The 16,711-nt window shown below is 50.0% G+C and overlaps 1 protein-coding gene across 3 annotated transcripts; it reads right to left on the bottom strand.

The window, feature by feature from the left end:
- Window positions 1-6,625: 6,625 nt before the first annotated feature.
- Window positions 6,626-16,602, bottom strand: LOC310885615 (keratin, type I cytoskeletal 19-like). 3 transcript variants are annotated; one of them, XM_083809184.1, is made up of 8 exons: window positions 10,401-16,602; window positions 9,958-10,040; window positions 9,509-9,665; window positions 9,248-9,409; window positions 8,793-8,918; window positions 8,373-8,599; window positions 7,276-7,389; window positions 6,626-6,746 (listed from the first exon to the last, which is right to left on the bottom strand). In XM_083809184.1, exons 1-7 carry the CDS (start codon window positions 10,932-10,934, stop codon window positions 7,299-7,301), a joined length of 1,380 nt encoding a protein of 459 aa, XP_083665310.1. In that variant the 5' UTR covers window positions 10,935-16,602; the 3' UTR covers window positions 6,626-6,746; window positions 7,276-7,298. The 3 variants fall into 3 exon arrangements, with proteins under 3 accessions (XP_083665310.1, XP_083665311.1, XP_083665312.1); XM_083809185.1 differs by having other exon boundaries at window positions 6,723-6,749; XM_083809186.1 differs by lacking the exons at window positions 6,626-6,746; window positions 7,276-7,389 and having other exon boundaries at window positions 8,336-8,599.
- Between the last annotated feature and the right edge of the window lie 109 nt (window positions 16,603-16,711).

Raw genomic sequence — 16,711 nt, forward strand, 5'->3', positions numbered from 1 at the left:
TGTTTGTTGCCGCAGATCTCTATTTATACCTTCAAAACGGGGTGCCACCTATAGGGTGTTTCTTCTTCCCACGGGGCTGGCTAGTCTTGCTGTTTATGCCAGGAATAAATAGCCCATAGGCAGTTTCCCTCTAGAAATCCCAGTTCACAAGGAAGATACTTTACATGTCAGCAGCTTATTCCAAAAAGTAAAATAATGTTTTATGAGTCATCAGCTTTTTGTATGATGCAAACTTTACAAGAAGTCAAGAAAAAAAGTTGCCCTAGATTATGTACAAAGAAGAAACATTGGTATTTATAACATCAAAGTCCCTTTTATCTTTTATTAATTTGTATTTATTTTATTCTTAGTCCAATAAACATTTTTGTATCACATGCTATGGTGCAGTGTGTGGAATAAAAATGGGAAGTTAATATAAATTCACACTTCTGAAAAGCATGAATAATAGCGACTGTAGTAGTGAAAAGGCAGGGGATATCATGATGTAGGTGTCTGCCACCTGGCACAATTAAAGACAGTAGGTCTAATACATGCTTTGCTGTGAGATTTCTTAAGTCACTCAGGTATTGTCCCTATGGGTTTAGTTCCCCATTCGTAGCTCACATTTCTCTGGTCGTGCAAGCACAAAAAGGCAACTTGCTGTCATGGACGGCAAAGAGCAAGCCAGCTAAATGTGGGACGTTCCTGTTTGTCCCAGACTCAGTGGAAGCTGGCACAAATGAAGTACCTCTCTGAAGTTATTTTTCAGTTAAAGTAATTGTTCTCCATGCTGGCTCAATTTGTGGTGATCACAGATAAAGGAAGAGATGAAGGAAAGGGAATATCCATGGGCGCTTTAGCAGGTTCCCTGGCTGGACTGTGATGCGATCCAGCCGGTCATTGCCATAACTAATAACCAAGATTTTATCGAGCACAAAATAAAAAGGAGAAAAGTTTTCCACATGTATTAACTGAGTTTGTCGGAGCAGTACCAGGTAATGGCACAGCCTGGCCGTTGCTCATGGCAGAGCAATCTCCCAAACCAGGCAAGCGATAGCCAGAGGAGCGTTCGGAGAACTGGCTCAGCCAGTGCAAGTGTCTTTCTGCGGCAGACTGCCATAATGAGAGGATATTCTGCTCTCCAGGGGACACGGGCTTCTGTTCCCTACAGCGTGGAATTCCCCGGCTGCTCTTACTCACAAGGAGCCTTTGACTCGAGGATGTCCATCTACGCGGTTACAGGAGCGGTTGTGATCGGTCCCCTTTGGAGGTGAGTGTGACACCTGCCAGAGCAGCCGTCACCAGCGGGGAGAAGGGCAGAGAAAGCCCTGCTCGGGTGCTCAGCCGCTGCTTGGGTGCTCAGCCGCAGCTCCTTTGCTGGTGGCAGGGTGTGCCGTGCCTGCAGGTCGGAGAGGGTCCCCGAGCACACAGGGATGCGACCACCTTTTCACGAGCACGTTAGGACTCTCTACTCTCCAGTGAGCTAATTTACTTCTTTATTTAGATCAAAAACGATAAAAAGACGCCTACCCAAGGCTGGCAGCATCCTGGAATATTCATTATTCATATGGTACAGTGAAATAACTTGCTCAAGGACAGAGCTGGAGTCTCCCAGAGCTCACATTTCTAAGACTGCAGTGCCTGAAATACAAGTCCAGCTTCCCCTGGAAACACATCCCCCGTGCTCCCCACACAGCCTAGACTTACCATAGTGAAAATATGAGCAAAAAAGGAGGATAGGGAGTAAATCTGGTTTTCATCAGTCATTTTGAGGAATATAATTGAAGACAGGGTGTGGCTGTGAGAGCCTACAAAAATTAATATAATGTCTGGATTGCTTGGAGCTTAGCTTCTGCTGTGTAGGTTTTCAGAAGTTGCCTAACAGCAGTCTGCAAAGAGCAGTGCTCTGCACTAAGGTCGCCTTTCTCTCCCTTTCAGAGCCTTAGGTTTAGGGGGACGCATTGTGGATATAGGACACCAGTCTGCAGGTGGGCACAGAGCACTGCCTCACTTCTTCACTTACAGGTCTTGGCCACGAAGCAAACTGGTTCGCGCCATTGCTCAGCCTTTTGTGTATGTCCCGGCTCAAAGGTCTACAGGCTACAGCATCACATTTACCGGTGAAGGTTAGAACCAATCCTACAGCTCTTCCAAAGGACTCGTACTGGGGACACAGACGCATCCTCTGGAGCTTTACTGGGCTCCTGCCAGTTTCACTGGGAGATGGACATGGGGCTGATGCAGCAAATGCATCCAAAAGCCAGTCCCTGGCCAACCAAGCTGTATTTTTGAAGCAGTTTTTGATCTTTTGCTCCATTTGCTGGATGGCTGCCGTGGCGTTTGCTGGCAGGTGGGCAGTTTGCAGGGCCATGGGGGAGCTTCACTCCCCGCCATGCAGGGCTGCGCTCTTCCTTACGACCGTGGCAAGGCTCCAAGCTGAGACCTCGCCATGAATCAGGTGGAAACGTGCCATTGCGTTTGCCGGCTACATGGCACTCTGCGCTCTCCAGCTGTGAGCCACCATCTTGTCCTGAAACATCCCCCAGTACCGGCTCTTTTCTCCACTAAACTAATTCCTTTTCCTCCTGCAGCTGTTACTTGTCCTCTTGTAGACCGGGAGCGTAGCCTCGGGGCAGAGAACTGCATGGAAAAGGACTGGGCAAGCCCGAGAGGTAAAAATGTCCCCCAAGGATTTACAACCTAGACATGACGGAAGGAAGCAAATGGTTTTATACGGATGGAAGTAAAGGAAGCAACGAGACTCGGTTCGCCAGCACGATTAGCAGTGCTCTCAGCACAGTGTCCGTGCAAACGCTGGTAAACTCCTGTGGGCATTACGGCAAAGAAGAGAGAGATGTGAAAGCAGATGAGGAGGCGATGCGGGTAAATATCGACACAGTGATGGGCACTCGGAGGACAGCAGGACAAGGTTATATTTTCAAGGGATGCGATGGGCAGTGGAGTTCGGTCCTATGGGACCCGGGGCTGTCCCAGCACACAGCCTTTTTGCCTAACGTCAGCCTGTCTCCTCCACGTTCTGCTCGCTTTGCTTATCAAAGCTGATAGTGTTGCCTTGTGTCAACTACGAGAAGGGTGTGTCTACTTTGACAACTTTGCTTTCATAAGCATTGCTTCAGTGATGTTTGTGCAACCACACTGGAATATGATTTTATCTTGTCACTTGTAATTACCATTAATGATTTGCATAATAGCCATTGGGCATCACTTATTAAATACTTCTTTGATGTGATACTGAGCCGGCTCCAGACCTCATGCTCCCATCCTTCAAATGCAGACCATGACTTTTTTTCTGGCTAGTGACTCACTGATTTACACCACCAGGTTTAGCAAAATTCCTGTAAGGCAACCGAAACAATTGCCACAGGGAGCTTGATAATAGTGTGATCTTAGGTCTTAAATGCACCTCGGTGACGAAGGTGATAACTCTGTGAAAGAAACCGAAAGTTCCTTTCTTGCTGACTGTTCACATCTTCAAACTACCCCTGAACATTTGCTAGTGATGAAGTTCAGCAGAATATGGAGGTGGAGAGAGACAGATTTCTTCCTCCTGAAGCTCACAGCCTTTCCTGATTCACTTTGTGGAGGGTTTTAATTTCTTTCCAGCACCAACAGACGATGCCGATGCCACCAGGCTTCCCAGCCTTTGCACCTCTGGAAGCACTGCTGATTTCCATGGCAAAGGAATAGAAGAGAATTTGTGTTAGGACAGACGGGAATACTGACGGCTGAATGAAACTAGAACAACCTCGCTGCTGCGTGGAAAGCTGTTTCCAGCTAAAACAAGGCTAAAACAAGGTTTTAGCCTGTGGTCCCTGCTGGCAGAGCCATTTGGGTCAAACCAGAACCCGGCAGGCAGGATTGGAGTATTTCAGGTGCTTCCTGAACTCGGGTACTGTGCAGTGGCACAAAGACAGGTGGCCAAAGGCACAGGCCAGCCAGAGCCCCCCTTAAGAGTTTTCTTCTTACCTTTATTTAATACTTGTACTAATATGGCTGTTTTCAATGCACCTTCAGTATGTGGTTATACAGGCAGTTTAAATGAAATTATTCAGTGTATTGGGCTGAGAAATCTCCTGCTTGATTATAGTAGTAATTTACTTATGTAAATACTTCTTTATAAATGTTACACAACCCAAGAAACAAAAATACAGGTTCCACAGATAGTTACAAGGGTGTGAGTGAGACGGTGCCCGTCTGCATCTTTCATAAAACAGGCTTTTATAGAGAAATTATAGTTTGTACATTATACCAAAAGACGGCTTAGTATTAAAAATATATTGTGCCTGTAATCAGGTATAATTGCATGTGCAGTGGAGTCCTTAGCTCATGGCTGATTTCCAGCATTAGCACTTTGCGAATCTAATTGTTTTACTTCTGCTTCTTCGCTCATGTCTTAAACCTCTGGTATGTTCGCTCCTTGGGGATTTTTTCTGATGATGTTGTAATTCGCATGTGTCTGTTCTCCCTGTAAAAAAGGTGCTGTGTCTGCCAGGGCGATCACAGCGCGTCTCATCGACCCCGCGGGTGGCGATGCCGATGGCTCCTGCTCGCCCGCCAGAGTGCTGAGGCAGCTCTCCCTCGTCTCCCTGCGGCACCCACCCCTGCTCTTTTTATCCTTAGATTCCTCTCCCAGTCTTACACCTTCAGCCTAGGTCTCTGTCTGTCCTTGACCTGCTCCTCCGTGCTGGCTTTCCAAGATTTGCGCAGTAAGGAAAGAGCGAGCTCTTGCAGGCTGCGCTGGCGCGAGTGACCACCCGTGAGAGCACAGCAGGAGTTGGTCTGCAGGAGGCTGCAGCAGCGCCCCGGGTCGCTTGTGTCCTGTCGTCCATGCACTGCACCTTCTGCGTTTCGTTTGTCTTCCCTTGCTGCCTCTTCCCATGCCTGTTCCAGGTTAGAAATCGTGCAGGTTATGAAGTCTTTGGGCAGGGGAGGCACCTCTGTGTTTCTGCATAGCGTTTAATGCAGCGACCTCAGAGGTGCTGCAGACAGGTTAAATAACGCTGAAGGAGTGCAGGTGGTGCTGCGGGGGCTGCAGGTACAGAACAAACCACAGCACTGAGCGCAGAGCCTTGTCCACAAGCTCGTTACAGCAATTACCCCGCGGGGGTAAGAGCTGCCTCTCGCTCGGCCAGTGGTGGGAGAGGCCGTCCCCAAAGGGACATCTGGGGCCGTCCCTCGATTGCTTCGCCGCTGGCCCTCCGTGAAGAGCCATCTCCACAAAGGCACAGCTCGGAGCCGAAAGGGCAGAGCATGAGAGATGTCACAGCAGCAGACCAGGCTTTCTGCAGAGCGAGAGAGAAAGCTGGCTACAAAAAGTCCCATCTTTGCTGAAATTTTTGCCAAGAGAATAATTAAGGCTCATCATCTCCCCTGAAGTCTTCTTGTTGGAAGCCTTCACGTTGGATTTGTGTATAAGGTTAGTCATCAAACCCCAACCGGTGTTTTGGTAGAGAAAAGGGCGAACGGAGCCGCCTAATGAGGAGCAGAGGGGGTAAGCCCCGTCCGCAGCCTCTCTGATGCATTTGTAGGAAGAGAGGAGGGGAGGGCTGGATCCTGAGCCTTTGGTTGCACAAGCAGCAAAATGCAGCTGTGTTCCCGAATGTGTAACTCCTTTCTCTGTGGTAATGAAACACCACCATCTTTTTTTTTTTCCCCTGCTGTTTACTGTATCTTACTTTTAAAAAACTTCTCTCCCACATATTAATTTGTCTCGCCCTTTTATCTTCCCACATGTTGCCAGCTGGTTCTTCCTGTTTGCCTTTTTCTTGTTTAATCCGTTTAGGGGTTCTTTATTTAGCATTTTCTCTTGGAATTGTTTCCCTCTACCAGAAGGGCGTGTCAAGTCCAGCAGAACCTTGCTTTCAAAATTACTACTCAGGATTATTGGGGAAAGCTTGTTGTTCTTGATTTTATCCTGTTGCTGCACATTCACGTTAATACCTCAAAGGTATTGCGAATTACAGTACATTATATTATATTAGCACACACCTACTTAATGAAAACTTGGTTTTCACTCAGAAGTCTCTTTCAATAGGAGATCATCAGTCGGACTGCCCTGAAACTGCTTCCCTGGGCTCTCTCCAGCCTCCCTGAATATTTCTTTCCTTATCACCTTCGACTTCACGTCTTAGCTTACACGCTTCCTCCTCTGGAGGCCAACGGCCCTTTGCACGGCACCAGCTGCTCCCTTTCCTCCACCACTGTCCCGCAGCCGCTGAATTCAGCGGGAGCAGCGTGGCGGATGGGAACACTGACTGTTTTTTCCTTTTTCCCTTATAATAACTGCTTCGTGGAAGTAGATCAAACATTCAGAGAAGCCCTGATCTGAGGTGGATTTCTAGCCAAAGGTATATGATAAATATAAGTATCTGAGTAACAGGTTTTTTAAATGCTTGTATTATAAATTACTTGTAGAATTGTTTTGCGGGTTCAAGGCTGTATCAGTAGTAGCAGAGTTTTATTAGAGACAAGCTTTGGTAGTTGTTAGATGACCGACCACAAGACAGATTAGCCCGCGGGTGCAGGTCCGTGGCGGGCTCCAAGCAGCATCGCAGGAGGAAGCAGCAGGCAGAGGGGCGGCAGGACGGCAGCATTCTGCAGGGTCCCTTCCGACTGGTGCCATGCACAGAACTGAGAACTGCCAGGTGGTTTTTGCCTTGCTTTTTCCAAAGGATTTGTTCTTTGAGAGACCTCCTCAGAGGGGTGTGCGGTGGGACTGGCAGGGAAGCTCTCTTGTCTGCAGTGACCTGCTGAAAGAGAGGAGGAAGCACTGCTTTTTCCGAGGTTTCCTCCATGTACCCCTTTGTCCTTTTTTTTACATTCCCCCTTCTTCTTGTCCTGACATTTCTTTTCCCTCTTCTCCCTAGCTTGCTTGATCTTATGTCCTTGCTGAAAGGCTGATGACTGACTTTGCCTCCCCCAGCCAGTTCTTCATTTTCATGTTGTGCTGAAGCTCTTATTGAAACGTATTTACTCCTGGTAACTCCCCAGTGACAAAAGTGTTTTCTTTGCATGATTTATAAATGTCCCCTGGGTGCATCCCTTCCTGCTGCTTTCTGCTGTACCTAATTAATCCCCAAGCTCTGCCACCGGCGGTCACACCCGCGATCCTGCTGTCTGACCCGCGCTGCCTTTCTCCAGGAAAAAGAAACCCTCTGCAGCTCCTCACCGCCCAGAAAAACCTGGACATCTCTCATCCTCCTCTTCCCTGAGAAAATGGCTGGGCTAAAGCAGCAGCTCGTGGCCACCCTTACGGGCTCCTGGAGGACACCTCACCTCTCTCCCCAGAGCGCACGGCCTTAGGACAGGCACGGCTGGCACAGGCTGGCTTTAAGCCCCCCGCTTCTTGCAGCCGGTGGGACTCCAGGGACTCCTCTTCCCGCTGGCCCTCTGTGGAAGGGAGACAGCTCTGGTAAGAAAAGCCCCCGTCAGTCGCACCCTGGAGAACTGCCCCGTGCCGGGCAGTTGTCCCTGTGTCCCTTCAGCCTCCGGTGGCCTCGTAGGGGACAGAGGCGCAGCTGAGGTCCCGTTTCCCCTTCGAGCCACGAGGGTCATTAGGAGCAACATTTCGCACACCTTCCATCCCGCCTGTCTGTCCTGACACTCGGGACTGCCTGAGGCTCTGCGACGAGCTCTAACAGTTCATTTCATCCACTGCAACCGGCGTTTTGGAACAAGAGCCGATTTTTCATGTAACTAATTTAGGACTGGAGGGCCCAGGAGAGCCCGCTTCGGGGCACTACCATTAAAATACCTTTTTCCAAACCAATGGAGCAGGTGGGTGCTCGGGCCGGTTATGTGCGTCTGCTGCTCTTTATGATGTTAGCAGCATGCCTCTCTCTTTCAAAATCTCCGTCAATGGGAAGCAGGGAAGAGCCAACTGCTTTGCATACAAATTAAATTTCCCCAAACTGTAATTAAAATTGTTGTGCAAAACTGAAAAAGTTTAGATAATTTATTGTTTCAGTTAGTTTAACTGCCCGTCCCTAATCCTGTCAAGCAGTGGCAAAGCCAATAAAGCTCGGTGAAATGGCAGTTTTCATAAAAGCCCTTGCCCAGCTCATGCTGAAAACCACCCTGGAAGGCGGCGAGATGCCACGCCATGCCGCGTGGCGGCGGTGGGCTTGGTGGGCTCTCCAGCTACCTGCACTGCCCCAGGAGGAGAGAGTGATCTTCGGCTCGCACCCAGGACATTTAGCAGAGCCAAATCCTCGGGTGCCTCGTGATTTGCTTCCCAGCCCTGTCTGGTAACAGGTCACTACTGGTTGCTCACCGCAGCGTTGTTTTTACCACTTGTATCTCAAGCTTTCCTATATCCCCTAGTCAAAGCCTGGAGAATTTACTGCGCCCCGGTTTGTCTGCAGTCTGCGTACATGATGTCGTGCTGCCCGCCCTCCAGCAGGCAGTGGTAGGTCTGGATCTCCTGCTCCAGGCGGCACTTGACGTCCAGCAGGGTCTTGTACTCCTGGTTCTGGCACTCCATCTCTGCCCGTATTTCGGCCAGCCGCTGCTCCACGCAGGAGATCTGGCTCTGGAGCTCAGCAAGGTATTTGTTGTAGCGACATTCAGTTTCTGCCAAAGAGGACTCCAGGTTTTCTTTCTGAGAATGGAAACAGAAAAAGGAACCCAGGTACGCTGCGAGCTTAGCCCACTTGGTCACAGGGTGCCGTGATTTTATGGGAGAGGTCCCACCGAAAAGCCGGATCAGAGTGTCCCAGCTGGACAACTCTGCCCGTGCAGCTTTCCAAAGGAGCTGGGGAGTCTGAGATGCAAATCGTGGTGGCATCGCTTACCATGGTGAGCTGGGCTTGCACATTGATCTCCAAGGCCTGCAGCTGGCGTCTCAGCTCAGTGACCTGTTTGTTGCTTGACTCTATCTCCTGGCTGCTTGTGATGACCTCCAGGTTCACCTCCTCCACCTGCAAAGTCAGCGCAGAGCGCTCCTTCCTTCACCTCGCCACAGCATCTCAGCGAGCCGGAGGGCTTCGACCACGCTGCTTCTGCTCGCGCTGCAGCAGCCCGAGTATTTCCGAACCTGAAGCCTCCCCCTTCCTCCGCTGTGACCCTGTACCACCGCGCAGTGCCTCCTGTATTATACTGCACTGTAATTGGCAGTATAATTAATTGCAGAGCACATCCCTGGCAGGATTGCTGCTACCCAGACATCCCCACTAAGCGGAGGTGACTTAATCTCTCGTTTTTCCCCCCGATAGGCAGAGTAAGGTAGAGCTGAGCACGTGCACAGTACCTTGCAGGCGTACCACTGCTCGGTCTCTTTGCGGTTGCGCTCCATCAGCGTTTCGTACTGACACCTCAGGTCCTCCAGGATCTTCCTCAGGTCCGGGCCTGGGCAGGTGTTGACCTCCACGCTCACATCGCCCGTCGCCTGTTTCCTCAGGCAGTTCATTTCCTGCAGGGGAGATGCGCGGCACCATGTCAGCAACATCCACACTCAGCGGGGCCGTGGCTTCTTTCTGCGTGTTTCTGGACGAGCGGGGAGGGATCTGACCTCCTCGTGGTTCGTCTTGAGACAGCACATCTCCTCGGTCAATGCCTCGCACTGCAGCTGCAGGTCGGTCTTGCAGCTGGCCAGCTGGTCCAGGACGGGCCGCAAGTTGCAGATGTCTGCGTCCACGTTTTGCCGGAGGCCGCATTCGGTCTCGTACCTTAACCACAGGCAACAGAGGAAAGGCAGCGTGTCAGCACGGCATGGCAAGTCCCTGAGTCGGGTTCGTGGGGAAAAAAATGAGGAGCAAGCTCTTCTCTCGCTTCAGGCATGCTATGCTATGAGTTTTGTCAATGATATCCATGCCTTTCACAGAGACCTGCGTTTAATACGGCAGCACGACAAGCAATTGTGTGCCCCCAGCACTGCGTTAGGGTCTCCGCGTCACCGTCGCTCACCTGCCCGTCCACAGGCAGTGTGAACCGCTCAGTCCAGCACGGGGCTGTACTCACTTCACTCTGAAGTCGTCGGCAGTCATCCTGTTGTTGTCAATGTTCAGAAGGATTTTGTTGGTCTCCATAGCTGCACACAGGATCTGCAAAGGAAGCCAGAGGAGAGAGATTTGGGCTGGCAGGTCCTGCTGGCTCCAGAAGGACCAGGAGGAAACATCTACCAGGGTACTGCAACCCAGTACTTTTATAATCAATTCATATATTGGGGTTATTAATCAGTTAAATGGCATTTCACCAGGAAAATCTGCGTGCCAGCTTGGTTGAGCAGCTGCAGAAACCTCAGTTCTCTGTAAACGCTCCTCGCTCAAGCTGTCACATTGCATATAAGCTGTCGCTCCGTGTGCACCTCCAGAGACAAATACTGCCTCTGCCACTTCACATTGGACATCTGCATGCGAAAGCGAAGCCCCAGAAAAGTATTTTCTCGAAAAGCATTGATTTACCTGGTTTTGAAGATCTTCAATTTCCTTATGAAAACAGCTGTAGTCGCGTGGCTCGCAGCTGGGCCCTACTTTGGCGTACCACTCCCTGATCTTGCACTCGAGATCCGCGTTTTCTCCCTCCAGGAGCCGCACCTTGTCCAGGTAGGAGGCCAGGCGGTCGTTGAGGTTCTGCATGGTGGCCTTTTCATTGTTAGCGAACAGGATCCCCTCTCCGCAGCCAGCGCCAGCCCTGGCGAAGCCCCCAGCGACGCCACGAGCGCACATGCCCCCGCCGCCGAATCCGATGGTGGAGCAAGCCCTCGGCGCGGCTCCGAAGCTCCCACCGGCCGCGCTGCCAGCGCTCAGCGGCTTCCCAAGTAATCCCTCGCTCGAGCTGCCGCCCGAGAAGTTGCCAGCTGCACCCACGAAGTCACAGGCAGCCTGTCTGCCCGAGGAGGCGGAGGAGACCTTTCTGCCAGCCCCAGCCGCCAAGCTGCCGGCGCTGCTCCTGCCTTGGGAGCAGGCAGTGACGACCTGCCTGACGGCACAGCTCATCCTGAGAGCAGCGAGGATCCGGCCCAGAGCCCAAGGCAAGCTGCACAGATCGCCGCGGGATCAGGCTGCCATCCCTCTGTCCCCACAGCTGCCTATTTATACCCTTCCCCGTGGATGTTAGCACCGCAGAAGGGCTGTTTATTCTTCCTCCTTGTGACCTGGCTAGTTCTCTTTTTTTTTTTTTTCCAGCCTGGAATATTTCCCCATAGGCGTTTGTCTCCAGCAATCCCACAACAGAAAGATGCTTTGGTTAACAGAAGCGTGTTTCAAAACTACATCAAAAATGGTACTTCCTGAATCATCAGGTTTGACTTGTGATGACAACCAAACAGCAGTGACACAAAAAAAAACGATACCCGAGAGAGCCCGGGGATTGAAACGCAGCAATTATCCGTCCCTGGTGTGGGCAAGTCTGCCCAGAAAGTGAGAGCTGTCGGAAAGGTGCCCACCTCCTGCCCGACAGAGCCTGTCCGACCCCTTTGCGACCCAAAGCGAGGGTGCTCATCGTGCCTTGGGGTGCCTGGGACCGGGGCCAGGAGAAGGCTCCGGGCTGCGCTGCCTGTCCCTGAGCGCACGGCACTGGGGACCCCTGGTGCACTGGGAGCAGTCAGCTGGGTGAGATCCTGCCGGCGTCTCCGACATTGGACCTTGAGAGTGGAGAGCACATGAAAATACCGTGCTTGAGTGTACCGGTGATTGCTTGGTGCTTCTCTGTCTCTTGCATGCACCCAAATACCCCCTTCCAGAGGGGACACACCAGGATATTTGCTCTGCTGCTTTCGAAGGTACACGAAGTATGCAAGTATTTATCGAAAATGAAAGAGAAAAGGAGATTTCCTGAGTACCAAACGTTGCAGTCAGCTACGAGTATTCACTGCCAAGAGAGGACAGCCACATAAGATGTTTCATAAGATTTCTAGAACAGTGGCATGGAGAATTTTAGAAGCAGCCTGATCATGTGTAGGTCTGACCCAGTTCCAACCAGCACCATGGAAATTCTCTGAATATCATCCAGGAGGAGCGTGTTAAATTTAGAAAAGAGAGAAGAGAAGAAAAGGAAAAGGATATTAAAGCTAATTTTTAGTCTTGGAGTGCTGAATTGAGGAAGAAGGGAAATAATTAAAATGTTTTGTCATCCAAATCTTTCATTTTACTAATAGTATTAATACAGCCATGGTAATATTGGCTGCCTTTTCCCCATTTGTTGTTCAGCATTGGCTTTGGCATCCAGGTCACCTGGACACTTCACATAAAGGATGCGTCAGGTGCAGCCTGTTTCAGAAATATTGCTTATGCCATTTGGGTAGGTTCATTAGTCTTGATTTTTATCTTGACACTGCAAATCCAGAACACCTTAAATGTGGTGTGGATTCTGTGTATGTCCATCCTTTGTTTCGTCCCTAATTAGCGAGTGAAGCCTGTGCCATGGTGCCATGGCGTGCCTCATCGGTGGCGAGGTCCGGAGCGGAGGCTGTGCCAGGGCTTCTGCCTGCAGCTGCCCTCACCGCTGGAGCCGTGCATTGGGGCTGAACTGTCAACATCAGTTTTTTTTAGTGAATTGCAATGCTGAGCTTAAATTGAATTCAGTTTCATTGAGAAATAGTCATTTTTTCTATATGAAAAAATCGTAGAATGTTATTCATTTTTTTAATTACTGAGAACTAAGCAGAGATGTCCATGTTTCTTCTTTACATTTTGAACTTCAGTCCTTGTTCAGGTCTCTGTAGGCAGTGGTGAAATAGAATCTGTACAACTTCTATAAAGGAGAGCAATTTCACTCTGGATTTGACTGGACTTTACTGGACTTGGGTGTTCTTCATGGTGGTTTTCTTCCTTTCCAAAATCTGAAATTTTTATTAAAACCAGCTCTTGCTTTTACACCAGCCCATGCCTCAAGACCCGCCAGCAGGTGCAGTCTTCCTTTTATTAAAGGGGATTTTCATTTTGTACGAAGAGCTCTGCTAACGATGCTATCTACATGCGTAATGGAAGGCGCTTTGCAGAGCCCGCTTTTGTTGGCTTCCAGACTGGAGTCTCCAGCAGGAAACGTGCTCAGCGCGGCCTCAGAGCCTGCCGCGGGCGATGCCTCCGATGAGCCGTCCTCGGCCGACCTCGGAGCCCCTCGGCAGGCAGTGCTGTGCCCGGGGGCACGGAGCAGAGGAGGGATGGCCCATGTGGATTCCCCAGCAGGCATTTCAGAAAGAGCAGTGCAGGCCTGACAAGGAAAGATAATTTCGAATAACAAATGAGCTAGGGAAAAGCCTCCCCTAGGCAAAGGTGCTGTTCCCATGTGATTTTGTGAAAAAAAGGAAAGGAAGGAATCATACTTCATCTTCACATTTACTTCTGGCACTCCTCTTTACAAAGGAGAGCAGTACAGTGGTAGAGGATGGGCTCTGTGGCATTATTCCCAAGGGCTCGTCCCCTGTACAAAATTATCAGCTTCAAAAGAGGGATGAAAATGAGAAAGGACTGGATTTCCCCGGAGAGAAGTCCTTTGGTAGTCTCGGAATATTTTAAGACTTGAGACTGTTTCTTAAGCAGTATGAAGTATGAAGTAAAGAAAGCATAATGTGCCCCCAAGAGGGAGATGCAGTATTTCACATTATTCCAAGTATTCCTGAGTCATTAGCTGTGCTCGCGCCCAGAACTGCCCCGCAGACGTCGTGACTCACACGCGGCACCGAAGCGCGAGCCCCGAGCTGCTGCCCCTCACCCTGCCTGACCGCGAGCCCACGCTCACGTCTGGGCTCGAAGCAACCGCCAGGGAGTGCCAAGGGAGAGAGGCTGAGCACCAGGCAGCAGCTGGCACCCAAAGCACACGGCCAGGGCTCAAATAAGTCCCTTCAGCCTGCTCAGCGCTGGCTTCTGGCTTGGCGATCCTTATCAGGAGTCTTCGGCACCGCGGTGAGAGCTGTGAGCGGCCCCACAGCTGTTCTTTCTCAGCCAAGCTTCAGAATTTCACCCATGGAAAATTCTCGTGTCTGCTATTTACGAGTATTTTCTTATCTAGCTGTTGACTAAACTGTCATTCCCAAGTTTTCAGGGTGTTACTGCGGCACCGAAACTGTTTTCCGACTCGCTGATGACGCCAGAAGCGCCAGGGTTCTGAGCCCAGCTTTGTAAATCACTCTAGGCAAATCGTTCGGCTTCTCTGAGTCTCAATTTCATGCTCTGTAGGACGGAAATAACAATAATAGTAATCCTCTTTCTTAAGGGCGTTGTAGAGCATCTGATGTGAACACAGAGCTTTAAAGGTGGGAAACATGATCCTCATGTTAAGTCTTACTCATTGCATGTACTCCTGTTATTACACATTAAGCTTGACACCGGCACATCCTACACACTTGTCTCCGTGTCTCAGCTGATGAAATATCTCTCAAAAACATTCTTGATTTTCCTTTTTTGTTTCACTGTCCATTACAGTTTCACCATTCTTTGCAGAGGATGTGCTTTTGTAAGTCTTTGCTGAATCCCACCAAGGCTTTTCTTGTTCTTGCATCTTGCAGAAAACTCAAAAAATGCTCTCCAAAAATGTCTCTCCATCTCTTGGGTGTGATAATTTGTCCACATTTCACAGATGCAACCTGTAATTGTAGAGCAAGGTGTAATAATAGAAAATAAATTCCCTAAGAGCTAGGTGGTATTTTCCTTCTGTTTGATCGCTGTAATGTAACACAGCAATCACGTGTGCTAAGCATGGACTTCCATCGTGTTTGTGGTAATAGGGTTATGGAGAGCCTTATGCGGGATTTAAGCCTTTTTGTTAAAGCAAATATGTGTTGTTGAATCGGGAAAATGCCCGATACGATCCTCCCAGTGGAATCGAATGGATTACAAAGCGGTGGCCTTCCCATCGGCTGTCCCAGCTCATCTCCCAGGTATTCAGTTCAGGCCATTCCTGCGATCTCTCCCTTACGTCCTTCTGGCTGCAGAAGTGGCCATGCCTTACTGGGCCGCCAGCGGAGGCAGTGCTCTTGGACTGGTGCCTTCTTTTAGCCTCCTACTTACTTTTAAGCCGTAATGGTTGTTTTTTCCAGAGAGCCCTTCTGTGTTCGGTACACTAGGGGCATTCTGGCCTGAGAGTCCAATGGCTGCCTGTATACACAGCTGAAATAAAATAAAGCTCTTCTGATGGCAAAAACTGACGCATTTTGGTAGTAGGGTGATGGTTGGACCAGATGATCTTGAAGATCTTTTCCAAGCTATGATTCTGTGATTCTGTGATTTTCAGTTTAATCAGAATTTCCACCTTGCACCCTTGCCCATCGCCATAAAGTGTAAGACAGCTTGATGCTAAAGTACATTTTTGCTTGATCTAGTTTTTATTTCTGAGATGGGTGTAGCTCGCTTGAGTTGGGAGACTTCCTCTTTCCGCAAGGAAGGTCTGTAGTTGAGCAAAGAATGATACAGTCAGTGAACCCTGCACTCTGGTTTGTGTTTCATTTCCTACTTTTTTCTGTAATTGCTGAACAATAAAACAGAACGATAGCATCACCTCTGAACACACTCCCTTTTCTGGAAAGACCTGGCAGGTTCCCCACTTCTTCGATCACCTTCCCGTGCCTCTGCTTGTCTCGTCATGCCTCGCATGGCACCGTCAGCTCTTTTCAAGAGTCTGCTCAGGCCGGGCGCATGCCTTTCTTCTTGTTCAATAAGTGCCTCGATGCCTTTCCGGAGGCTGAAGAGAGTGAATCATCAATAACGATCCGAGAGACAAACCTGCTTGAATTGAGCTGCAGAAGCCCCTTGTCGGTTCACAGAATGGTTTGGGTTGGAAGGGACCTCAAAGCCCACCACATTCCAACCCCCGGCCATGGGCAGGGACCCCTCCAGCAGCCCAGGCTGCCCCCAGCCCCATCCAGCCCGGCCTTGGGCACTGCCGGGGACCCCCAGCTCCTTGGGGCAGCCTGGGCCAGTGCTCACCGCCCTCCGAGTAAAGAATTTCTTCCCAATATCCTTATATTGCATATCTTTGGGTCTAAGTGATCCATCAGGCTTTTGGCTCTGAAATGGTGTTCTCTCCTATCTAGCCCACAAGATACACGTGGGGGACGTGCGACAAGCGCAGCACCCTTTGGTTCCTGCTGCACTCCGTGGGAAGTGAGTGGGCAAAGCAAAGGCACAGCCCGGTACCGGGCTGCCCGTGCACGGGTTGCATCACCTCGTCCTGCGTGGCAGCTTGCCCGCAGACGTTGTTGACATAACGATGACTAGCTCATGTTTCAAGAAGGATTTTAGCAGCCATCTACTAGATGTCACAGTGATAAAAAGTTACTGCTACTCATCGCTCTGCAGATTAAGCAGTGGTTACTTTAGAGCTCGTTAAACGCAGCCCTCGGCAACGTTAAAATGCCTGTATGAAGTTTTCATGCAGTGCGCCTAATAGTGTGATTTTAAGACAGGCAAATGAGACCGAAGGAATGTTTGTGTAAGGTTTGCCAACCTGTCTGATGTTGTGCTCATTTAAGTTCAGCCTGTAGGTGAAAGGGATTCTTTACAGTACCAAGACTTCGAGAACAGAGCTTTGTTTTGGTGGCTTTAATCAGCGCCCGTTTGGCCCTTTGTCCGAAAGCATCATTGCCTTCGTTTCACATCAAAACGATCAGTTTACGTCTCGGTCAGTCCCATGGGCCCGTGCTCAGTGTTAAAAGCTGCCCCGGATTATTTTTGCTCCAAGTGGAACCCGTGCTCCTCCGCTCCCCTCCCCACGCCGGCTCCTTCATGTGGTTTCTCAGGACTTTCCCTGGCGTGAACACACAACCCCGGGGCTTTGC

This window comes from Anser anser, assembly GCF_964211835.1.
Source record: "Anser anser genome assembly, chromosome: 23".
Classification (NCBI taxonomy): Eukaryota; Metazoa; Chordata; class Aves; order Anseriformes; family Anatidae; genus Anser; species Anser anser.

Excerpts from the sequence above, each read along its gene's own strand:
- LOC310885615 (XM_083809184.1), bottom strand. The coding sequence starts at position 10,934 with ATGAGCTGTGCCGTCAGGCAGGTCGTCACTGCCTGCTCCCAAGGCAGG. Across the intron at positions 8,919-9,247 it reads AGCAGTGGTACGCCTGCAAG|GTGGAGGAGGTGAACCTGGA; the intron begins GTACTGTGCACG and ends CTGACTTTGCAG. Across the intron at positions 8,600-8,792 it reads TGCAAGCCCAGCTCACCATG|AAAGAAAACCTGGAGTCCTC; the intron begins GTAAGCGATGCC and ends TTCCATTCTCAG.